This window comes from Podarcis muralis, chromosome 1, assembly GCF_964188315.1.
Source record: "Podarcis muralis chromosome 1, rPodMur119.hap1.1, whole genome shotgun sequence".
Lineage (NCBI taxonomy): Eukaryota > Metazoa > Chordata > Lepidosauria > Squamata > Lacertidae > Podarcis > Podarcis muralis.
In genome coordinates this window covers 30,019,193-30,030,572 of record NC_135655.1, presented here as the reverse complement: position 1 = coordinate 30,030,572, position 11,380 = coordinate 30,019,193, and the positions used below count along the sequence as shown (strand labels likewise).

Sequence of the window (11,380 nt, the reverse complement as noted above, 5' to 3'; positions counted from 1 at the left end):
CACACAAAAGATGTCTCTTGTGGAACAGAAAATCCTTGCAGCTGGGAAGGGAAAATGAAAGGCAAGAATGGTGAATAGGAAATGCTTAGTCAGCAACTGTTCTGTCAATATTAAAAGGTGAAATGTAAGCAGGCACAGTGCCAATGGCTAGATATGTTAGATAGCCTCATTAGGTAAATCTCTAGTTGTGTATGTACAAATGACACAGAATAAAATGCAGGTTTGAAGCAGAATAGTGAGGCAATCAAAAAGGGGCAACATATTTTGGCCTCCCTATTGTCCAACTACTGGGAAAAGAAAAACTTACTCAGAAACTATTAATATCAATTGAATTTATTACAATTTACTAAGCTCCAAGGCACATTACAGTGTTCTGTTAACTACAGAAATGTATAAAGGACAAACAGAGCAAGTTTTCCATGTACAGCAATTTTGCTCTAGTGTTCAAAAGCTTTCGTGCATCAATAAAGCAAAAACAAAAACAACATGAAGATCGAAAATGTTCAGGTCAATAGAAACAAACTGAAACATTTTTTTTCTTTACAAAGTTGCAAAAAAAATCCCACCCCTATACCACTCCCACCATTTTGCAAACGAACAAAAAGAAATTAAAAAACAAAACAAACAATAAAAGATGGAAAGTAAAAGTAAAAGACTAACACTCTGGGCTTTTAAAACATAAGCTGTCACCATTTTTGTAGCATTTTTTTAGGCATCAACACTGGCCTTGGCAAAAAGAAAAGGTTGTTTTTTTTTCAATTTTCTTATTTTAGAGAAGTGCATACATTTACAAAAATACACACCAGCAGCAGGTAATCGCTAAGGGCTATTTAACTGTGTACCTAGCCAACACACTGCCAAAGAAATGAGAAACAGGTATTATGTGGTAACCAAACAATATTATATTCTGTTTTAACAAAAACAAAACGAAAAAAGAACAGCTCTATCCTTCAAATGAAGAAGGGTACATACCTTTGTTTCAAAATATAGAAACATACGACGAAAATAAGGTCTATACATAAGACTAAACTTTTTGCAGTATTGTCCCGCGGGTTGTTTCTCGATATTCACAATTCTCCATCTTCAGGCGTCTGAAGGGAGTCGCCTTGGCTGTTCGGATTGTTTTGTTTTTTAAGGGTCTCTCTCCTTTTTCACTTTCACGTCCCCCGCTAAAATGGTCGCGATCTCGCCCTGCATAAATGCCCAAGGCACGTTGGAACCGACTAAGGGGCATTTCTCGCCGCTGGGGCAATAGACTTCGCCCGTGGCCCCCTGCGCCTTGATGCTCTCCCGGGAACACGGGAAGCAGAACTTGTGGCTGGGCACCGAGGGGCACTGCACGAAGTGCGTGTCCTCCAAGCGTTCGTGGCAGATGGTGCAGCACAGGGGTCCGCTGTTGGCCATGGGCGAGTCGGGAATGTTTTGCGGGTGCACTTGGTCCATGCCCGGATGGGCGCTGGGCGGCGGGGGAGCCACCTGCAGGTTCATGTCCCCGTTGCGCGACGCCAGGCTGCGGCGCTGGCCGGGCACCGAGGCGGGCGACACGGGGCTGCTGCTGTTCCTCCGCGTCGACGTGGTCGAGTGCACCGAGCTGCCGTCTTTGGGCGAGTGCGCGTTGCCCAGCGTGTCGGCCACCGACATGAGCGCCGCCATGGGCGACTGGCCGTTCTGCGGGGCCGACTCGGGCGGGGTGGTCCGGTTGGAGTGCGGCCCCAGCGGCGGAGGGGGCGGCGGAGGAGGCACCCCGCCGAAGCCCCCCGCCGACATGGTGAGCTTGAGCGCCTCGCTCTGGCTGGCCATCCACTGCTGCCGCTGCTGCTCCTCGCTCAGCTTCAGGCCGCCTTCCGAAGCCGAGTCCGAAGGCTCCGGAGAGGCCTTCCTCTTGCGCAGGCCGCCGCCGCCTCCGCCGCCTCCCGCTCCGGGCCCGCGGCTGGAGGCCGGCCCGCCCGCCCCGCCGCCGGAGGAAGAAGAGGAGGAGGAGGAGGTGGGGGTCCTGGGCAGGCTGACGAGGGCGGTGGGCAGGATGGGGCAGGAGGCGTCGAGGTAGGGCTGCGGCAACATGTCGGCGCCCACCATCTCCTTGAAGAAGCGCACCGACTCGGGCAGCAGGTCGCCCAGCAGGCGCCAGTCTCCGGAGCCGTGCTTCTTTTCGTACTCGAGGTACTTGAAGCCCGACGACAGGCCGCGGCCGAAGTCCTTCATGCAGTCCTGGTACATCTGCTTGGCCACGCCCGAGGCGGAGGAGAAGACGGTGCCCGAGCCGCTGGGGTACTCGATGAAGAGCTTCAGCTCGTAGTCCAGGCCGGGCTTGGAGACGGCGTCGAAGGCGAAGACGCGGCCCAGCAGCGCGTGGTCCTTCTTGAAGCGCACCTCGTAGGGCGTGCAGCCGGCCAGCGTCAGCAGCGTGTCGCGCACCAGCTTGGGCTTGCTGGCCCACTCCTCGGCGCGGTTGCGGAGGCTCTCGCTCAGCTCGGCCAGCGCCTCGGCGTTGCGCTGCTTCTCCTTCAGCTCCCGCTCCTGGTCGCCGCTGCTCGACACCGAGCCCGGGCGCTTCCCGCACGGGTCGCCCGAGGAGGACGTCGAGGACGAAGACGACGAGGACGACGACGAAGCCGGAGGGCCCCGCGGAGGAGGCAGCGCCACCCCGGACGAGGCCGGCCCGTTGAGCAGCGTCTGCGGTAGCAGGTTGGGCGGCACGTTGAGCTGGGCGCCGCCGCCGCCGCCGCCTCCTGGAGGGAGGCCGCTCACCAAGCCGCCGTGCGCCGCTCGCCGCGACGACGACGACGAGGAAGACGACGACGAGGAGTTGGGGCTCTGGCGGTTCAGCTCGGGCGGCCCGTCGTCTGGCGCTTTGGGGAAGCCGTTGGGGCCGCCCAGGCCGTTGGGCATGCGGCCTCCGTGGCTGCCCGGCGGCGGCGGGTACTCGAAGCGGCTGCGCGGCTCGCTCAGTCCGTAGCGCTCCAGGCCCGACGGCGCTTTCGACGAGGCAGCGTCCACATGGTTCAGCTGCTGCTGCTGCACGGCAGCCGCGGCTGCTGCAGCTGCAGCTGCCGCCGCTTCCTTAGCCGACAGCGCCACGGCTTTGACGCCCACGGGCGGCGGCGGCCCCGGCGATCGCCCGTCCTGGAAACAGCCGTGCGCCCGCTTGAGCTGCCGCGCGGTCTCGATGACGAACTCAATGCGGTCGGCGCCCTCGTAGTTGACGCAGCCCCGGCACACGGGCTCGCTGAAGTCCCAGATCATGGCCCACGGCATGCGCGGCAGATCGCACAGGTAGCACGACTGCCGCCGGGACGACGACACCTGCGCCGCCGACATGGCTGCTGGGGGACGAGGAGGGCGGCTTCGGGCTCTGTCCGGTGCGCGGGCGCTGCTGCCTCAGCCGCTAACCTGCTCCGGCCACCCTGCGCTGGGGGTGGGACCGGCTCCCGCTTTCCCGCTCTTTGGAGGGGGCGGGGGGCAGCGGGCGAGCGAGAGGCGGGGGGGGGGGAGCCTTCCCTGCTTCTCCGTTCCTTCCTTCTCGCCTTCCTTTTACCTGGCCTGGCGGGAAGCGCTTCCGAGTCTCCTCGAGCGAGGGGCGTGAGGCGCGGGGAGGGGTTGGCTCCCCTCCCTCCCTCGCTTTCTCCCTCCCGCCTTCCTTCCTCCCTCCAGCAGCTGCTTCTGCCGCTTCTTCGGTATCTCTAAGCGGCTCCTGCTGCTGCTCCTCCTCTTCTTCTTTCGCGCTGTTGGCGGCGTGGAGGAAAGGGGTGGGCGAGAAGAGACGTCGCCGAGGAGGGAAGCTGAGCGCGGGGCGGGGGCACAGGACAAGCGGAGCTCCGCTACCTGCTGCTGCTGACCCGAGCGCGGCAAGGTGGGTGGAGGTGGTTTGGGGGGGAAGGAAGGACGGGTGGGCAGAGCTGGATAGGGACCAAGGGCGCCCCCGGAGCGAGCGCCTCGGCGGTCTGGCGGTGGCGGGGTGCTGTCTTGGCAGGCGGGCGGGTGCGCGCGCCTCAGGTTGGCGGCGGCGGCGGCATCCTCGCGAGTAGTAGCAGCGGCGGCGCCGCCAGCTCCTCCACTCACATCCTCGAGCGCCGCTCGGAATTCGAATCGAGGGGGAAGCCGGAGTGTCACTCTGGGCTGCCACCGCCGCCGCCGCGCGTTCCGAGTGCGGCTCTGCCCCTCCTCCTGGCGCGGCGCTCCATTGGCCTCTCGCTCGCTCCGCTCCCGCGCTCCCCCCAGCTCGGATGCCACCTGGGTGGGGCGTTCACGTCACCGCCTCGCGCTCGCTCCCCCCCCCCCCTTAGCATTTGCAGTTCCCCTTTCGTAGCACTCGCTGGCTGGCTGGCTGGGCAGCTCCCTCCCGCGTCTTCTCCTCTCCCCTCCCGCCCCGCGCTTCCTCTGTGTCTACGGACAGGGAGCCCACTGGTTGCGTGGAAATTGCGCATGCTCGGCACCCTGCCCATTTCCTCCCTCCTCCCCTTGTGTGTGTACAACCGCTGAAGCGAGGCGAGCTGCCCCTTGGAAACCAAGGAAACTCTCTCACACACACGCACACCGAAGGCTATGTTTGGAAAATTAAACACTGGCTCTTCCCCCTCCTCCGCCCCTCTCTTCTTCCCGTCTCCTTCAAGGCAGCTTTCCCCCAAAGGGAAAACGCGGCCAGGAAAGCACATGGAGGAGAATACTATTGCGCCTTCCTGGCGGAGTTTTCCTGCCTGCACGAACGTGTCGGGTTGTGGATTGTGGTGGGGGGGGTTTTGGTGAGGTGTTTTTGCCCTGTTTTGTTTTCCTTCCAGCTCTGGGCGGCGCTAAGTGCTCCTTCTAGGCTCTGGCAATGGCACAATTCGCTGCTGTCAAAATGGAAGGCGAATATGTAGGAGGATTTGGAGACATTTCCTTTGGTACCCTGAGGCTGGTCTGCCTTGTTTATAACTTACATGAGGAGCGAGCTTGCTCGCTCGCTTACTAGGAACAGAGCATCATTTTCAAAAAGTATCAAGTCGGAATGTTTCTCCCTCTTTGGATCTTCTTGTAATGACACACATACACACAGATATTTTTGTCAGTGCTGCAGCCCCCTGCTATTAAGGCTGGGCTCTCTAATGCAGCTCCGTTTCAAGGAGAGTCTTTCTCGAGTGAAGAACTTCGGTGAGATCTATCTGTAAAATCAGGGAGGCAGGGAGCATTGTGTGCCCATTTCCCTGCCTTCCACAGTCTGGGATTGCAAGGAACTGGAAGGCTCTCCACTGGGCCAAAGCAGGTGAGCGTCTCTCTCATGCTGCTTCTCCCTCGCCCCCCACCCCCACCGCAAAGACCTAAGATACTGGGCCGCCCTTTTGCTTTGAAGTTGCCGCCCTTGCTGGCTCTGCATGCCCAAGCCCCTTTCCCTCAGCCAAGGCAAAGGGGTGACTGTGAGCCCGGCTTCCTCTCCCCGCAGCTCGCTGCTTTCCGTGCCTGCAGAGCCTGGAGCTGCTCTCCCCACGCCCCAAAGAACAATCCTCGTAAACTTTCCCTGCCGGGACTCGGGTTGCGAAGAGGCTTGCCTGCCAGGCGTCCCTGGGCAGGCTGCGATCCGCGTTGCGTCACCCACTCGCACTCCTGCCCTTGCAGAGTAATGAGCTGCCCGGGGGTGAGTCAACATTCCTCGGGGAGAAGAAAGGGTGCTATCCGCGGAGAAACCGTAGGATATTATGAGCTGGGTTGGGATGGCTAACCCTTGCCTTGGAATAATATTTACTTAGCTCTTTGCTGAGGAGGGAAGAGAGGTGGGGGAAGAAACACTGAAAGAGCCTTTGTTTTTATTCAAAGTGCTTATGCATGCAGAGGGCCACGCCCTTCTGCTTCATCTCAATCCAGAATCATTAGGGCAACCTGCTTCTGGGTTTACAAGTGTCACCAAGGAGGACCAGAACACACATTTATTCCCCAGTTTGCATAGAGCTTTCAGTCACCAACCCCTGTGTGTGTCAAGGATTCACCAATCCTTGTTTGAGATCTTGAGGAAATAGCCTTCTTCTGCTAAAATTAGCACCACTGTCTTTCAAATATTACATGCTTGCAGTCAAGATTTAGGCTGCAGTCCTATATAAGTCCCTGGGAGAAAGTCCCATTGAATTCAATGGGCATTGCTTCCAAGGTGATGTATAAAGGGGCTGCTTTGTTATAGCACTATTCTTTTCACATTTACTTGTGAATAAACCCCACTGTGTTTAAAGGGACTTACTTACCAATAGTAAGTCCCATGGGACTGCAGGGAACTCGCTTCTGAATAAGAGATGCATAGGATCGCACAGTCATCTCAAGTTTCAACCCTCCAATGTTGGTCCTGCAACCTAAACTGCTAACTCAAAGGGAGCCCCATTTAACATGGGTGAATGTCCAGTAATGGAAGCTGTGGGAAAGACACTAGGCACCAGCGCTTCTCCATCCAGTTGCCTTCCAAAGTAAAGGCTTTCTTTTGGGAACATCACCGCAGTAGCCCATTTCATTCCCTTCTGGGTACCACCGCCTTCTCGATAAGTTGCATGGCCTTTAATACTGCAGTATGGGAAAGGCAAAAAGTAGGCCCAGCCATGGAAACGTCTGCTAGAGGGGGAAGCAGGCAACAGGAAGACAGGATGAAATCGGCTGGAATAGAGATTGGGTCATTGTAACATGTCATTGACATGTTCATCAAGGCAAAATGCTCGCAGAGGTCTCTCCCAAGAGCCTTTTCTAGCTTTTTACAAGGCTGGAATCTCCTTTGGGCTCTGTATTTAAGGGTCTGGTTTCTAACGCACATCTCAGAATTCTGTCAAACGCAGTGGGAATCCCTTGACACAAGGTCAGAATCGGTGTGTTCTAAAGAAAGTGGATGAAAGCATTTGTTTTGGACCACCGACAAAGTGTTTCCAAGGCTGCCTTTTCACCACCACTGCAGTGGAGTGATATCTTCTGGACTGGAGGAATTCCACCTGGATTCGCCAAGCGTGACCTTGGACAAGAGTCCAGGGAGCGTCTGGCCGCCTTTCACTGGATGTTCCCTGGATTGTCTAAGAAGAGCTTAACATCCCGGGTGCCAGCCAGCCAGCCAGCCTCTTGGCCCAGCTGGATGGAAGCAAAACTGGACCTGCGCCAGCTGAGTCCTGTTCTCAAGTCAGATGAAATTGGTTTCTGCCTGAAGGACTTTGGTGTGGCTGCAGGTTTCCTGCTGCACTTTCCCTTTCCTTTGACCTGTGGGCTCTCTGTCCATTGAGATTTCTGTGAAGAGGCTGAATGGGACCATGAGGGAAAGATGCCTAATGTTGGTTCTGGCCTGAGACTTCCTCTTTCTGCTTGACAGTTCTTGGAAGGGCCCACTCTTCTGCTGCAACACTCTCTTGCTTGCCTTTCCGATTTCCATTGCCAGACACCTTCATGGTGAGGCACCCTCCGGATTAAAAGCACCCCGACCCCTCACTTGCCAAATAGAGCCCCTGGGGGAGGGGGTAACCCTCACCCCCCTGGTGGTACCGGCAGGTTCCTTGGCTCCCCAGTGCAGCATGAGCAAAGCCGAAGTCGAAATCCAGCATGCCTTTATGAGGCCAACCAAAAAGGCCACAAAACAGCAAGCAAGCTTTCCATTTCTCCACCACTCTTCAACAGCCCAAGCAAAGTGTGAAGCAGGAGGGAGAAAAAGTTGGCTTGGTTTTGAAGCCATAAAGTCTGCGTTCATATCAGTTAAGATAGGAGTGGCGGAAGAATATCAGAATATTTTCAGATAAGCACTTTCAAATGGGTGACTTAGAGAGTGGGGCCGTATTTCAGTGACAGGGCAAAATTGCCTTCTCATGTACCTGAAGGTTCCTATTTGTTTTTCCTCAATGACTCATCAACCTTGATTTCCAACTTTGGGAGCATGCTGCTGGCACCTACACTGGAGACCCTCTATCTTCCTTGGAAATACCCCCTCCCTATTTTTTTTTTGGGGGGGGGGGAGTGCTTTGGAAATAATGGTGATGATGGAATGAGAATGCCCTTGAACATGTACAAGGCTCCTGTTCACCCAAACACTGAATAGTGCAGCGTCACACCCATCATTAATACATATTTGGGTTAAGGGGGGGGGATGCTTCCAGGTCACAGGTAGTGCGTCTTGTTGGAGGGTTTAAGTCTCTTCACCTGGCTGCTTTAAAATATCATGCCCCCACACCAGGCAGAGCAAACCTTCGAACCTTCTGAAGGGCGAGGAGCTGGCACAAAGCAAGCACAGTTGGGGCAACAGGCAAAAAAGAAGGAGGAGGGTTGTGGAGGTAAGGAGGGGTTCTCTGTTTATCAGCAGCTACCGAAGATAAAAGAGGAGAAACGAAGGAGCTGGGGTCACGTCTGCTTCGGAGAAGTCTTTCTGCGTCTTGTAGCCGCTGCTGGGTCTGTAGCTGTGTCCGGCCTCTGAGATATGCAGGTTTTAAATGGAAAAAGGAAAGCCCTCCGGTCCCCGGTCCTTATCATGGGCGAAGGCGGGAGGGGCAGCTCCCCCCCCCCCAAAAAAAAATCAAGTAAAAGAATAATTAACAAACTGACCAATTGCGTCGCAGATAACTCTGTTCTGCCTCCGCCCGCCAACGTAAAGCCTCTCCTGCTTATAACATAAATCATGGCTATGCTCATGTTGCTTATTTAGCACTTGTGTAATCTGGGGATTTAAATAAATGAAATTAATAGTTATTAACAATGGGGCCATGCATCTGCCTGAATGGGTTTATAACACACAAAGAAAATCGAGGTTTGGGGGGTGGAATAAAAGGAGAATAGAGTGGGGGGTGGAGGATGAACGGAGGGGAGAGAGGAGCGAACGAGCTAAGGCAGCAGGAGCAGCGGATCCACATAGCGGTTCAGTCCTTTGAGTCTCGGGTTTAGGGCTCCAGCTCGCCCGCAGACCCCACGTCGCCTGGCCGGAGAAGATCCAGCTTTGTAGGAATCAATCATCGCTAGAAAGCAAACTGCCCCCGCCAGCTCTTTCCCCACGGCGGAGCAAGGGGGACTCCTTGCGAGCCTCTCCAAAGCTCCCGTTCATTCCCGCGTTGGTTAGCAGCAACTAACGGGAATATGACGATCACGGATGAAATATGGATCGGGGAGGGGATGGGAGAGTGCGCGGGCGGCGGCGGGAGGTGGTTGTTGTTGTTTTGGCGAGGTTGAGTTGTCTGCTTCAACCCAAACCAGCTGCCACCTTTCCAAAGCAATTAGTGACTCGAGGAAGTAGAAAGCACAATGCTCCATTAAGGAGTCATAAAACAAATGCACGACAGTATTAAATGCGTCTTAAGGAAAATATTTAATAAAAAAAAAGAGGATGGGGGAAACAGGACGGCTGTCTTTGCTCGGTATATTGGCTCCAGATTTTCCGCATCGTCGTAAATTTCGGAGCGAAAAGATGCTCTCCAGCCTGTTGTTCCTTATGACACACACACACACTCTCGTTTCACATCTCTGCCTGGGTCCAGAAATCATTACGCAGTAGACCAGAGGCTCTCTGTTGGCTGTCTCCAAAAAAGGTGTCTTTCCATCTAATGGGTTCTTTCAAAACAAATCTCCCCCAACCAACCCCACCCCACTCTCGAAATCTATAGCCAAGCCAGGTGAGTGTATGCATCTGACAACTGAGGTTAGAAGTTAGAATGAAGGAAATCTAGTCCACAAAAGGCCGCGCCATCTTCGGGGTGTTAAGTCTTGATGCTACCATCCTGCCGTGTTTTGAAATTGCAACAGACGGACACCTCTCCGTCTCTGGAAACTAATGATAATAATAAACCCACACCAGTAAGCGGCGCCTGATCCTGTGGTCCTAGGAGGGGGGGGAGGGGGCGGACAGCCCTTTCGATGGAGACAAATAGGCAAGCCTATGGCTGTAAATAGAGACCCTCTGCCAAAGCAGCTGGTTTTGTTTTTCAAGCTCGGCGCGGGGAGGGTGGAGAGAAGAGTATGTCGCGGAGGGCCAGGGAAATGTATTCCTGAATTCCACAAATGCTTCGGAGTAGGAACCAGTTCCAGATTGGTGTCAGATGAAAAGTTCTCCCCTCCGCTGCCAGGAGGTGTCTGTCAAAACACCCGAGTTATCCGCATAACAATTATGACGCCATTCTGTGTTTTTTAAAATTTCGTTTCATCAGAGGTGTTTCCTTGTAAACTGCACAGACGGTGTTTTGCATCGCTTTTTTTTTAAAAAAAAGATAAGATAACCGCTCAAGTATTGGGCCCCTTTCAGATTTTAAACTTCTCTTTTTAAAAAAAGGTCTTCATGTTCTCTTTTCTGTTTAAGTGGCTCCGATGCTTTCCTCCCTTTGTTCTCTTCGCTCAGGTGACATTTTCTTTCCCTTCACAAGTTTTTTTTTAAGTTAAAAAAAAACCACACAAAACCAATACTTATTTATTCCCTTCCCCTACACCCGCCTCTCCCCTTGAAACCTTATGCATTATTGCCGCTTTTTTTTTAAAAAAAAGACAAGAAAAGCCTCAGCAGTCGCTTTCGTTTTCGACACGTAGTACCAGCTGATGCCGGATTCTGACTGCCACTCATTTAATAGCGCCAAAGAAATGACACAAATGATGAACAGATTAGGATTCTCCCTCAACACACACATCCCCTATTGTGAGCTCTGCGCCGCAGGACCCCTTAGGACAGCCTTCGCTAACCTGGTGCCCCCAGGTGATTATAGGAGATGTAGCCCAACAATCTGTGGAGGGCGCCACGTTGGCGAACGCTGCCTTAGAACATCATGAGCTTCTGCAACAGCTACTAGGGAGTTGAGGATCCTATTTTTTTATATAAAAAAACTCCATTTCCCATCACCACGGTTACTGCTACTCTCATTATTAGGATTTCAAACGTGACATTCAACTTCACGACAACTCTGTGGGGCGGAGCCGGTCACTCACTGCCCAGTGTCACCAAGCGGGTTAAAAATACTGATAGGCAGCGTGGATTTGTCTCAGATGTTAGATTTCAGAACGAGACATAACGATCTTTTGGGCGTTCTACTCCTAACTATACAGTATTTCCTTTGAAGCCGGTCCTAGTGGGCTGTTTTGCTTTTTTAAAACATGCAATCACCTGTCAAGCAGCAAGCACGCTTAAGATGGCAGGCTCATTTTCGATTTCTGGCTTGCGATCCAACTGTCTACTTGCATGTGCAAAGTGCTCCTGCTGTTGGGGCTGAGCTCTTGGCTCCGTTCATGCACCCCTCGCCCATAAAAGAGGACTGGAGGAAAATATAATGAAAATGATGTACAGATGGTATTTGACTTCTGTAAAATTAGCAAAGATATATCATAACTGTGTTGGAAATGTAAAGAAAAGGAAGGAACCTTTTTTCATATGTGGTGGACCTGTCCCAAGGTGATTTATAATGAAGATTTATAATGAATTGGGGAAAAAATGTTGAAA

General features: G+C 53.7%; 1 protein-coding gene across 1 annotated transcript; it reads right to left on the bottom strand.

Moving 5' to 3' along the window:
• Positions 1-317: 317 nt before the first annotated feature.
• Positions 318-4,277, bottom strand: IRF2BPL (interferon regulatory factor 2 binding protein like). The gene has a single exon (XM_028718964.2). It carries the CDS (start codon positions 3,316-3,318, stop codon positions 1,132-1,134), a length of 2,187 nt encoding a protein of 728 aa, XP_028574797.2. The 5' UTR covers positions 3,319-4,277; the 3' UTR covers positions 318-1,131.
• Positions 4,278-11,380: the final 7,103 nt, after the last annotated feature.

What these genes read in the sequence shown, in the direction of transcription:
- IRF2BPL (XM_028718964.2), bottom strand. Translation starts at nt 3,318, where the DNA reads ATGTCGGCGGCGCAGGTGTCGTCGTCCCGGCGGCAGTCGTGCTACCTG.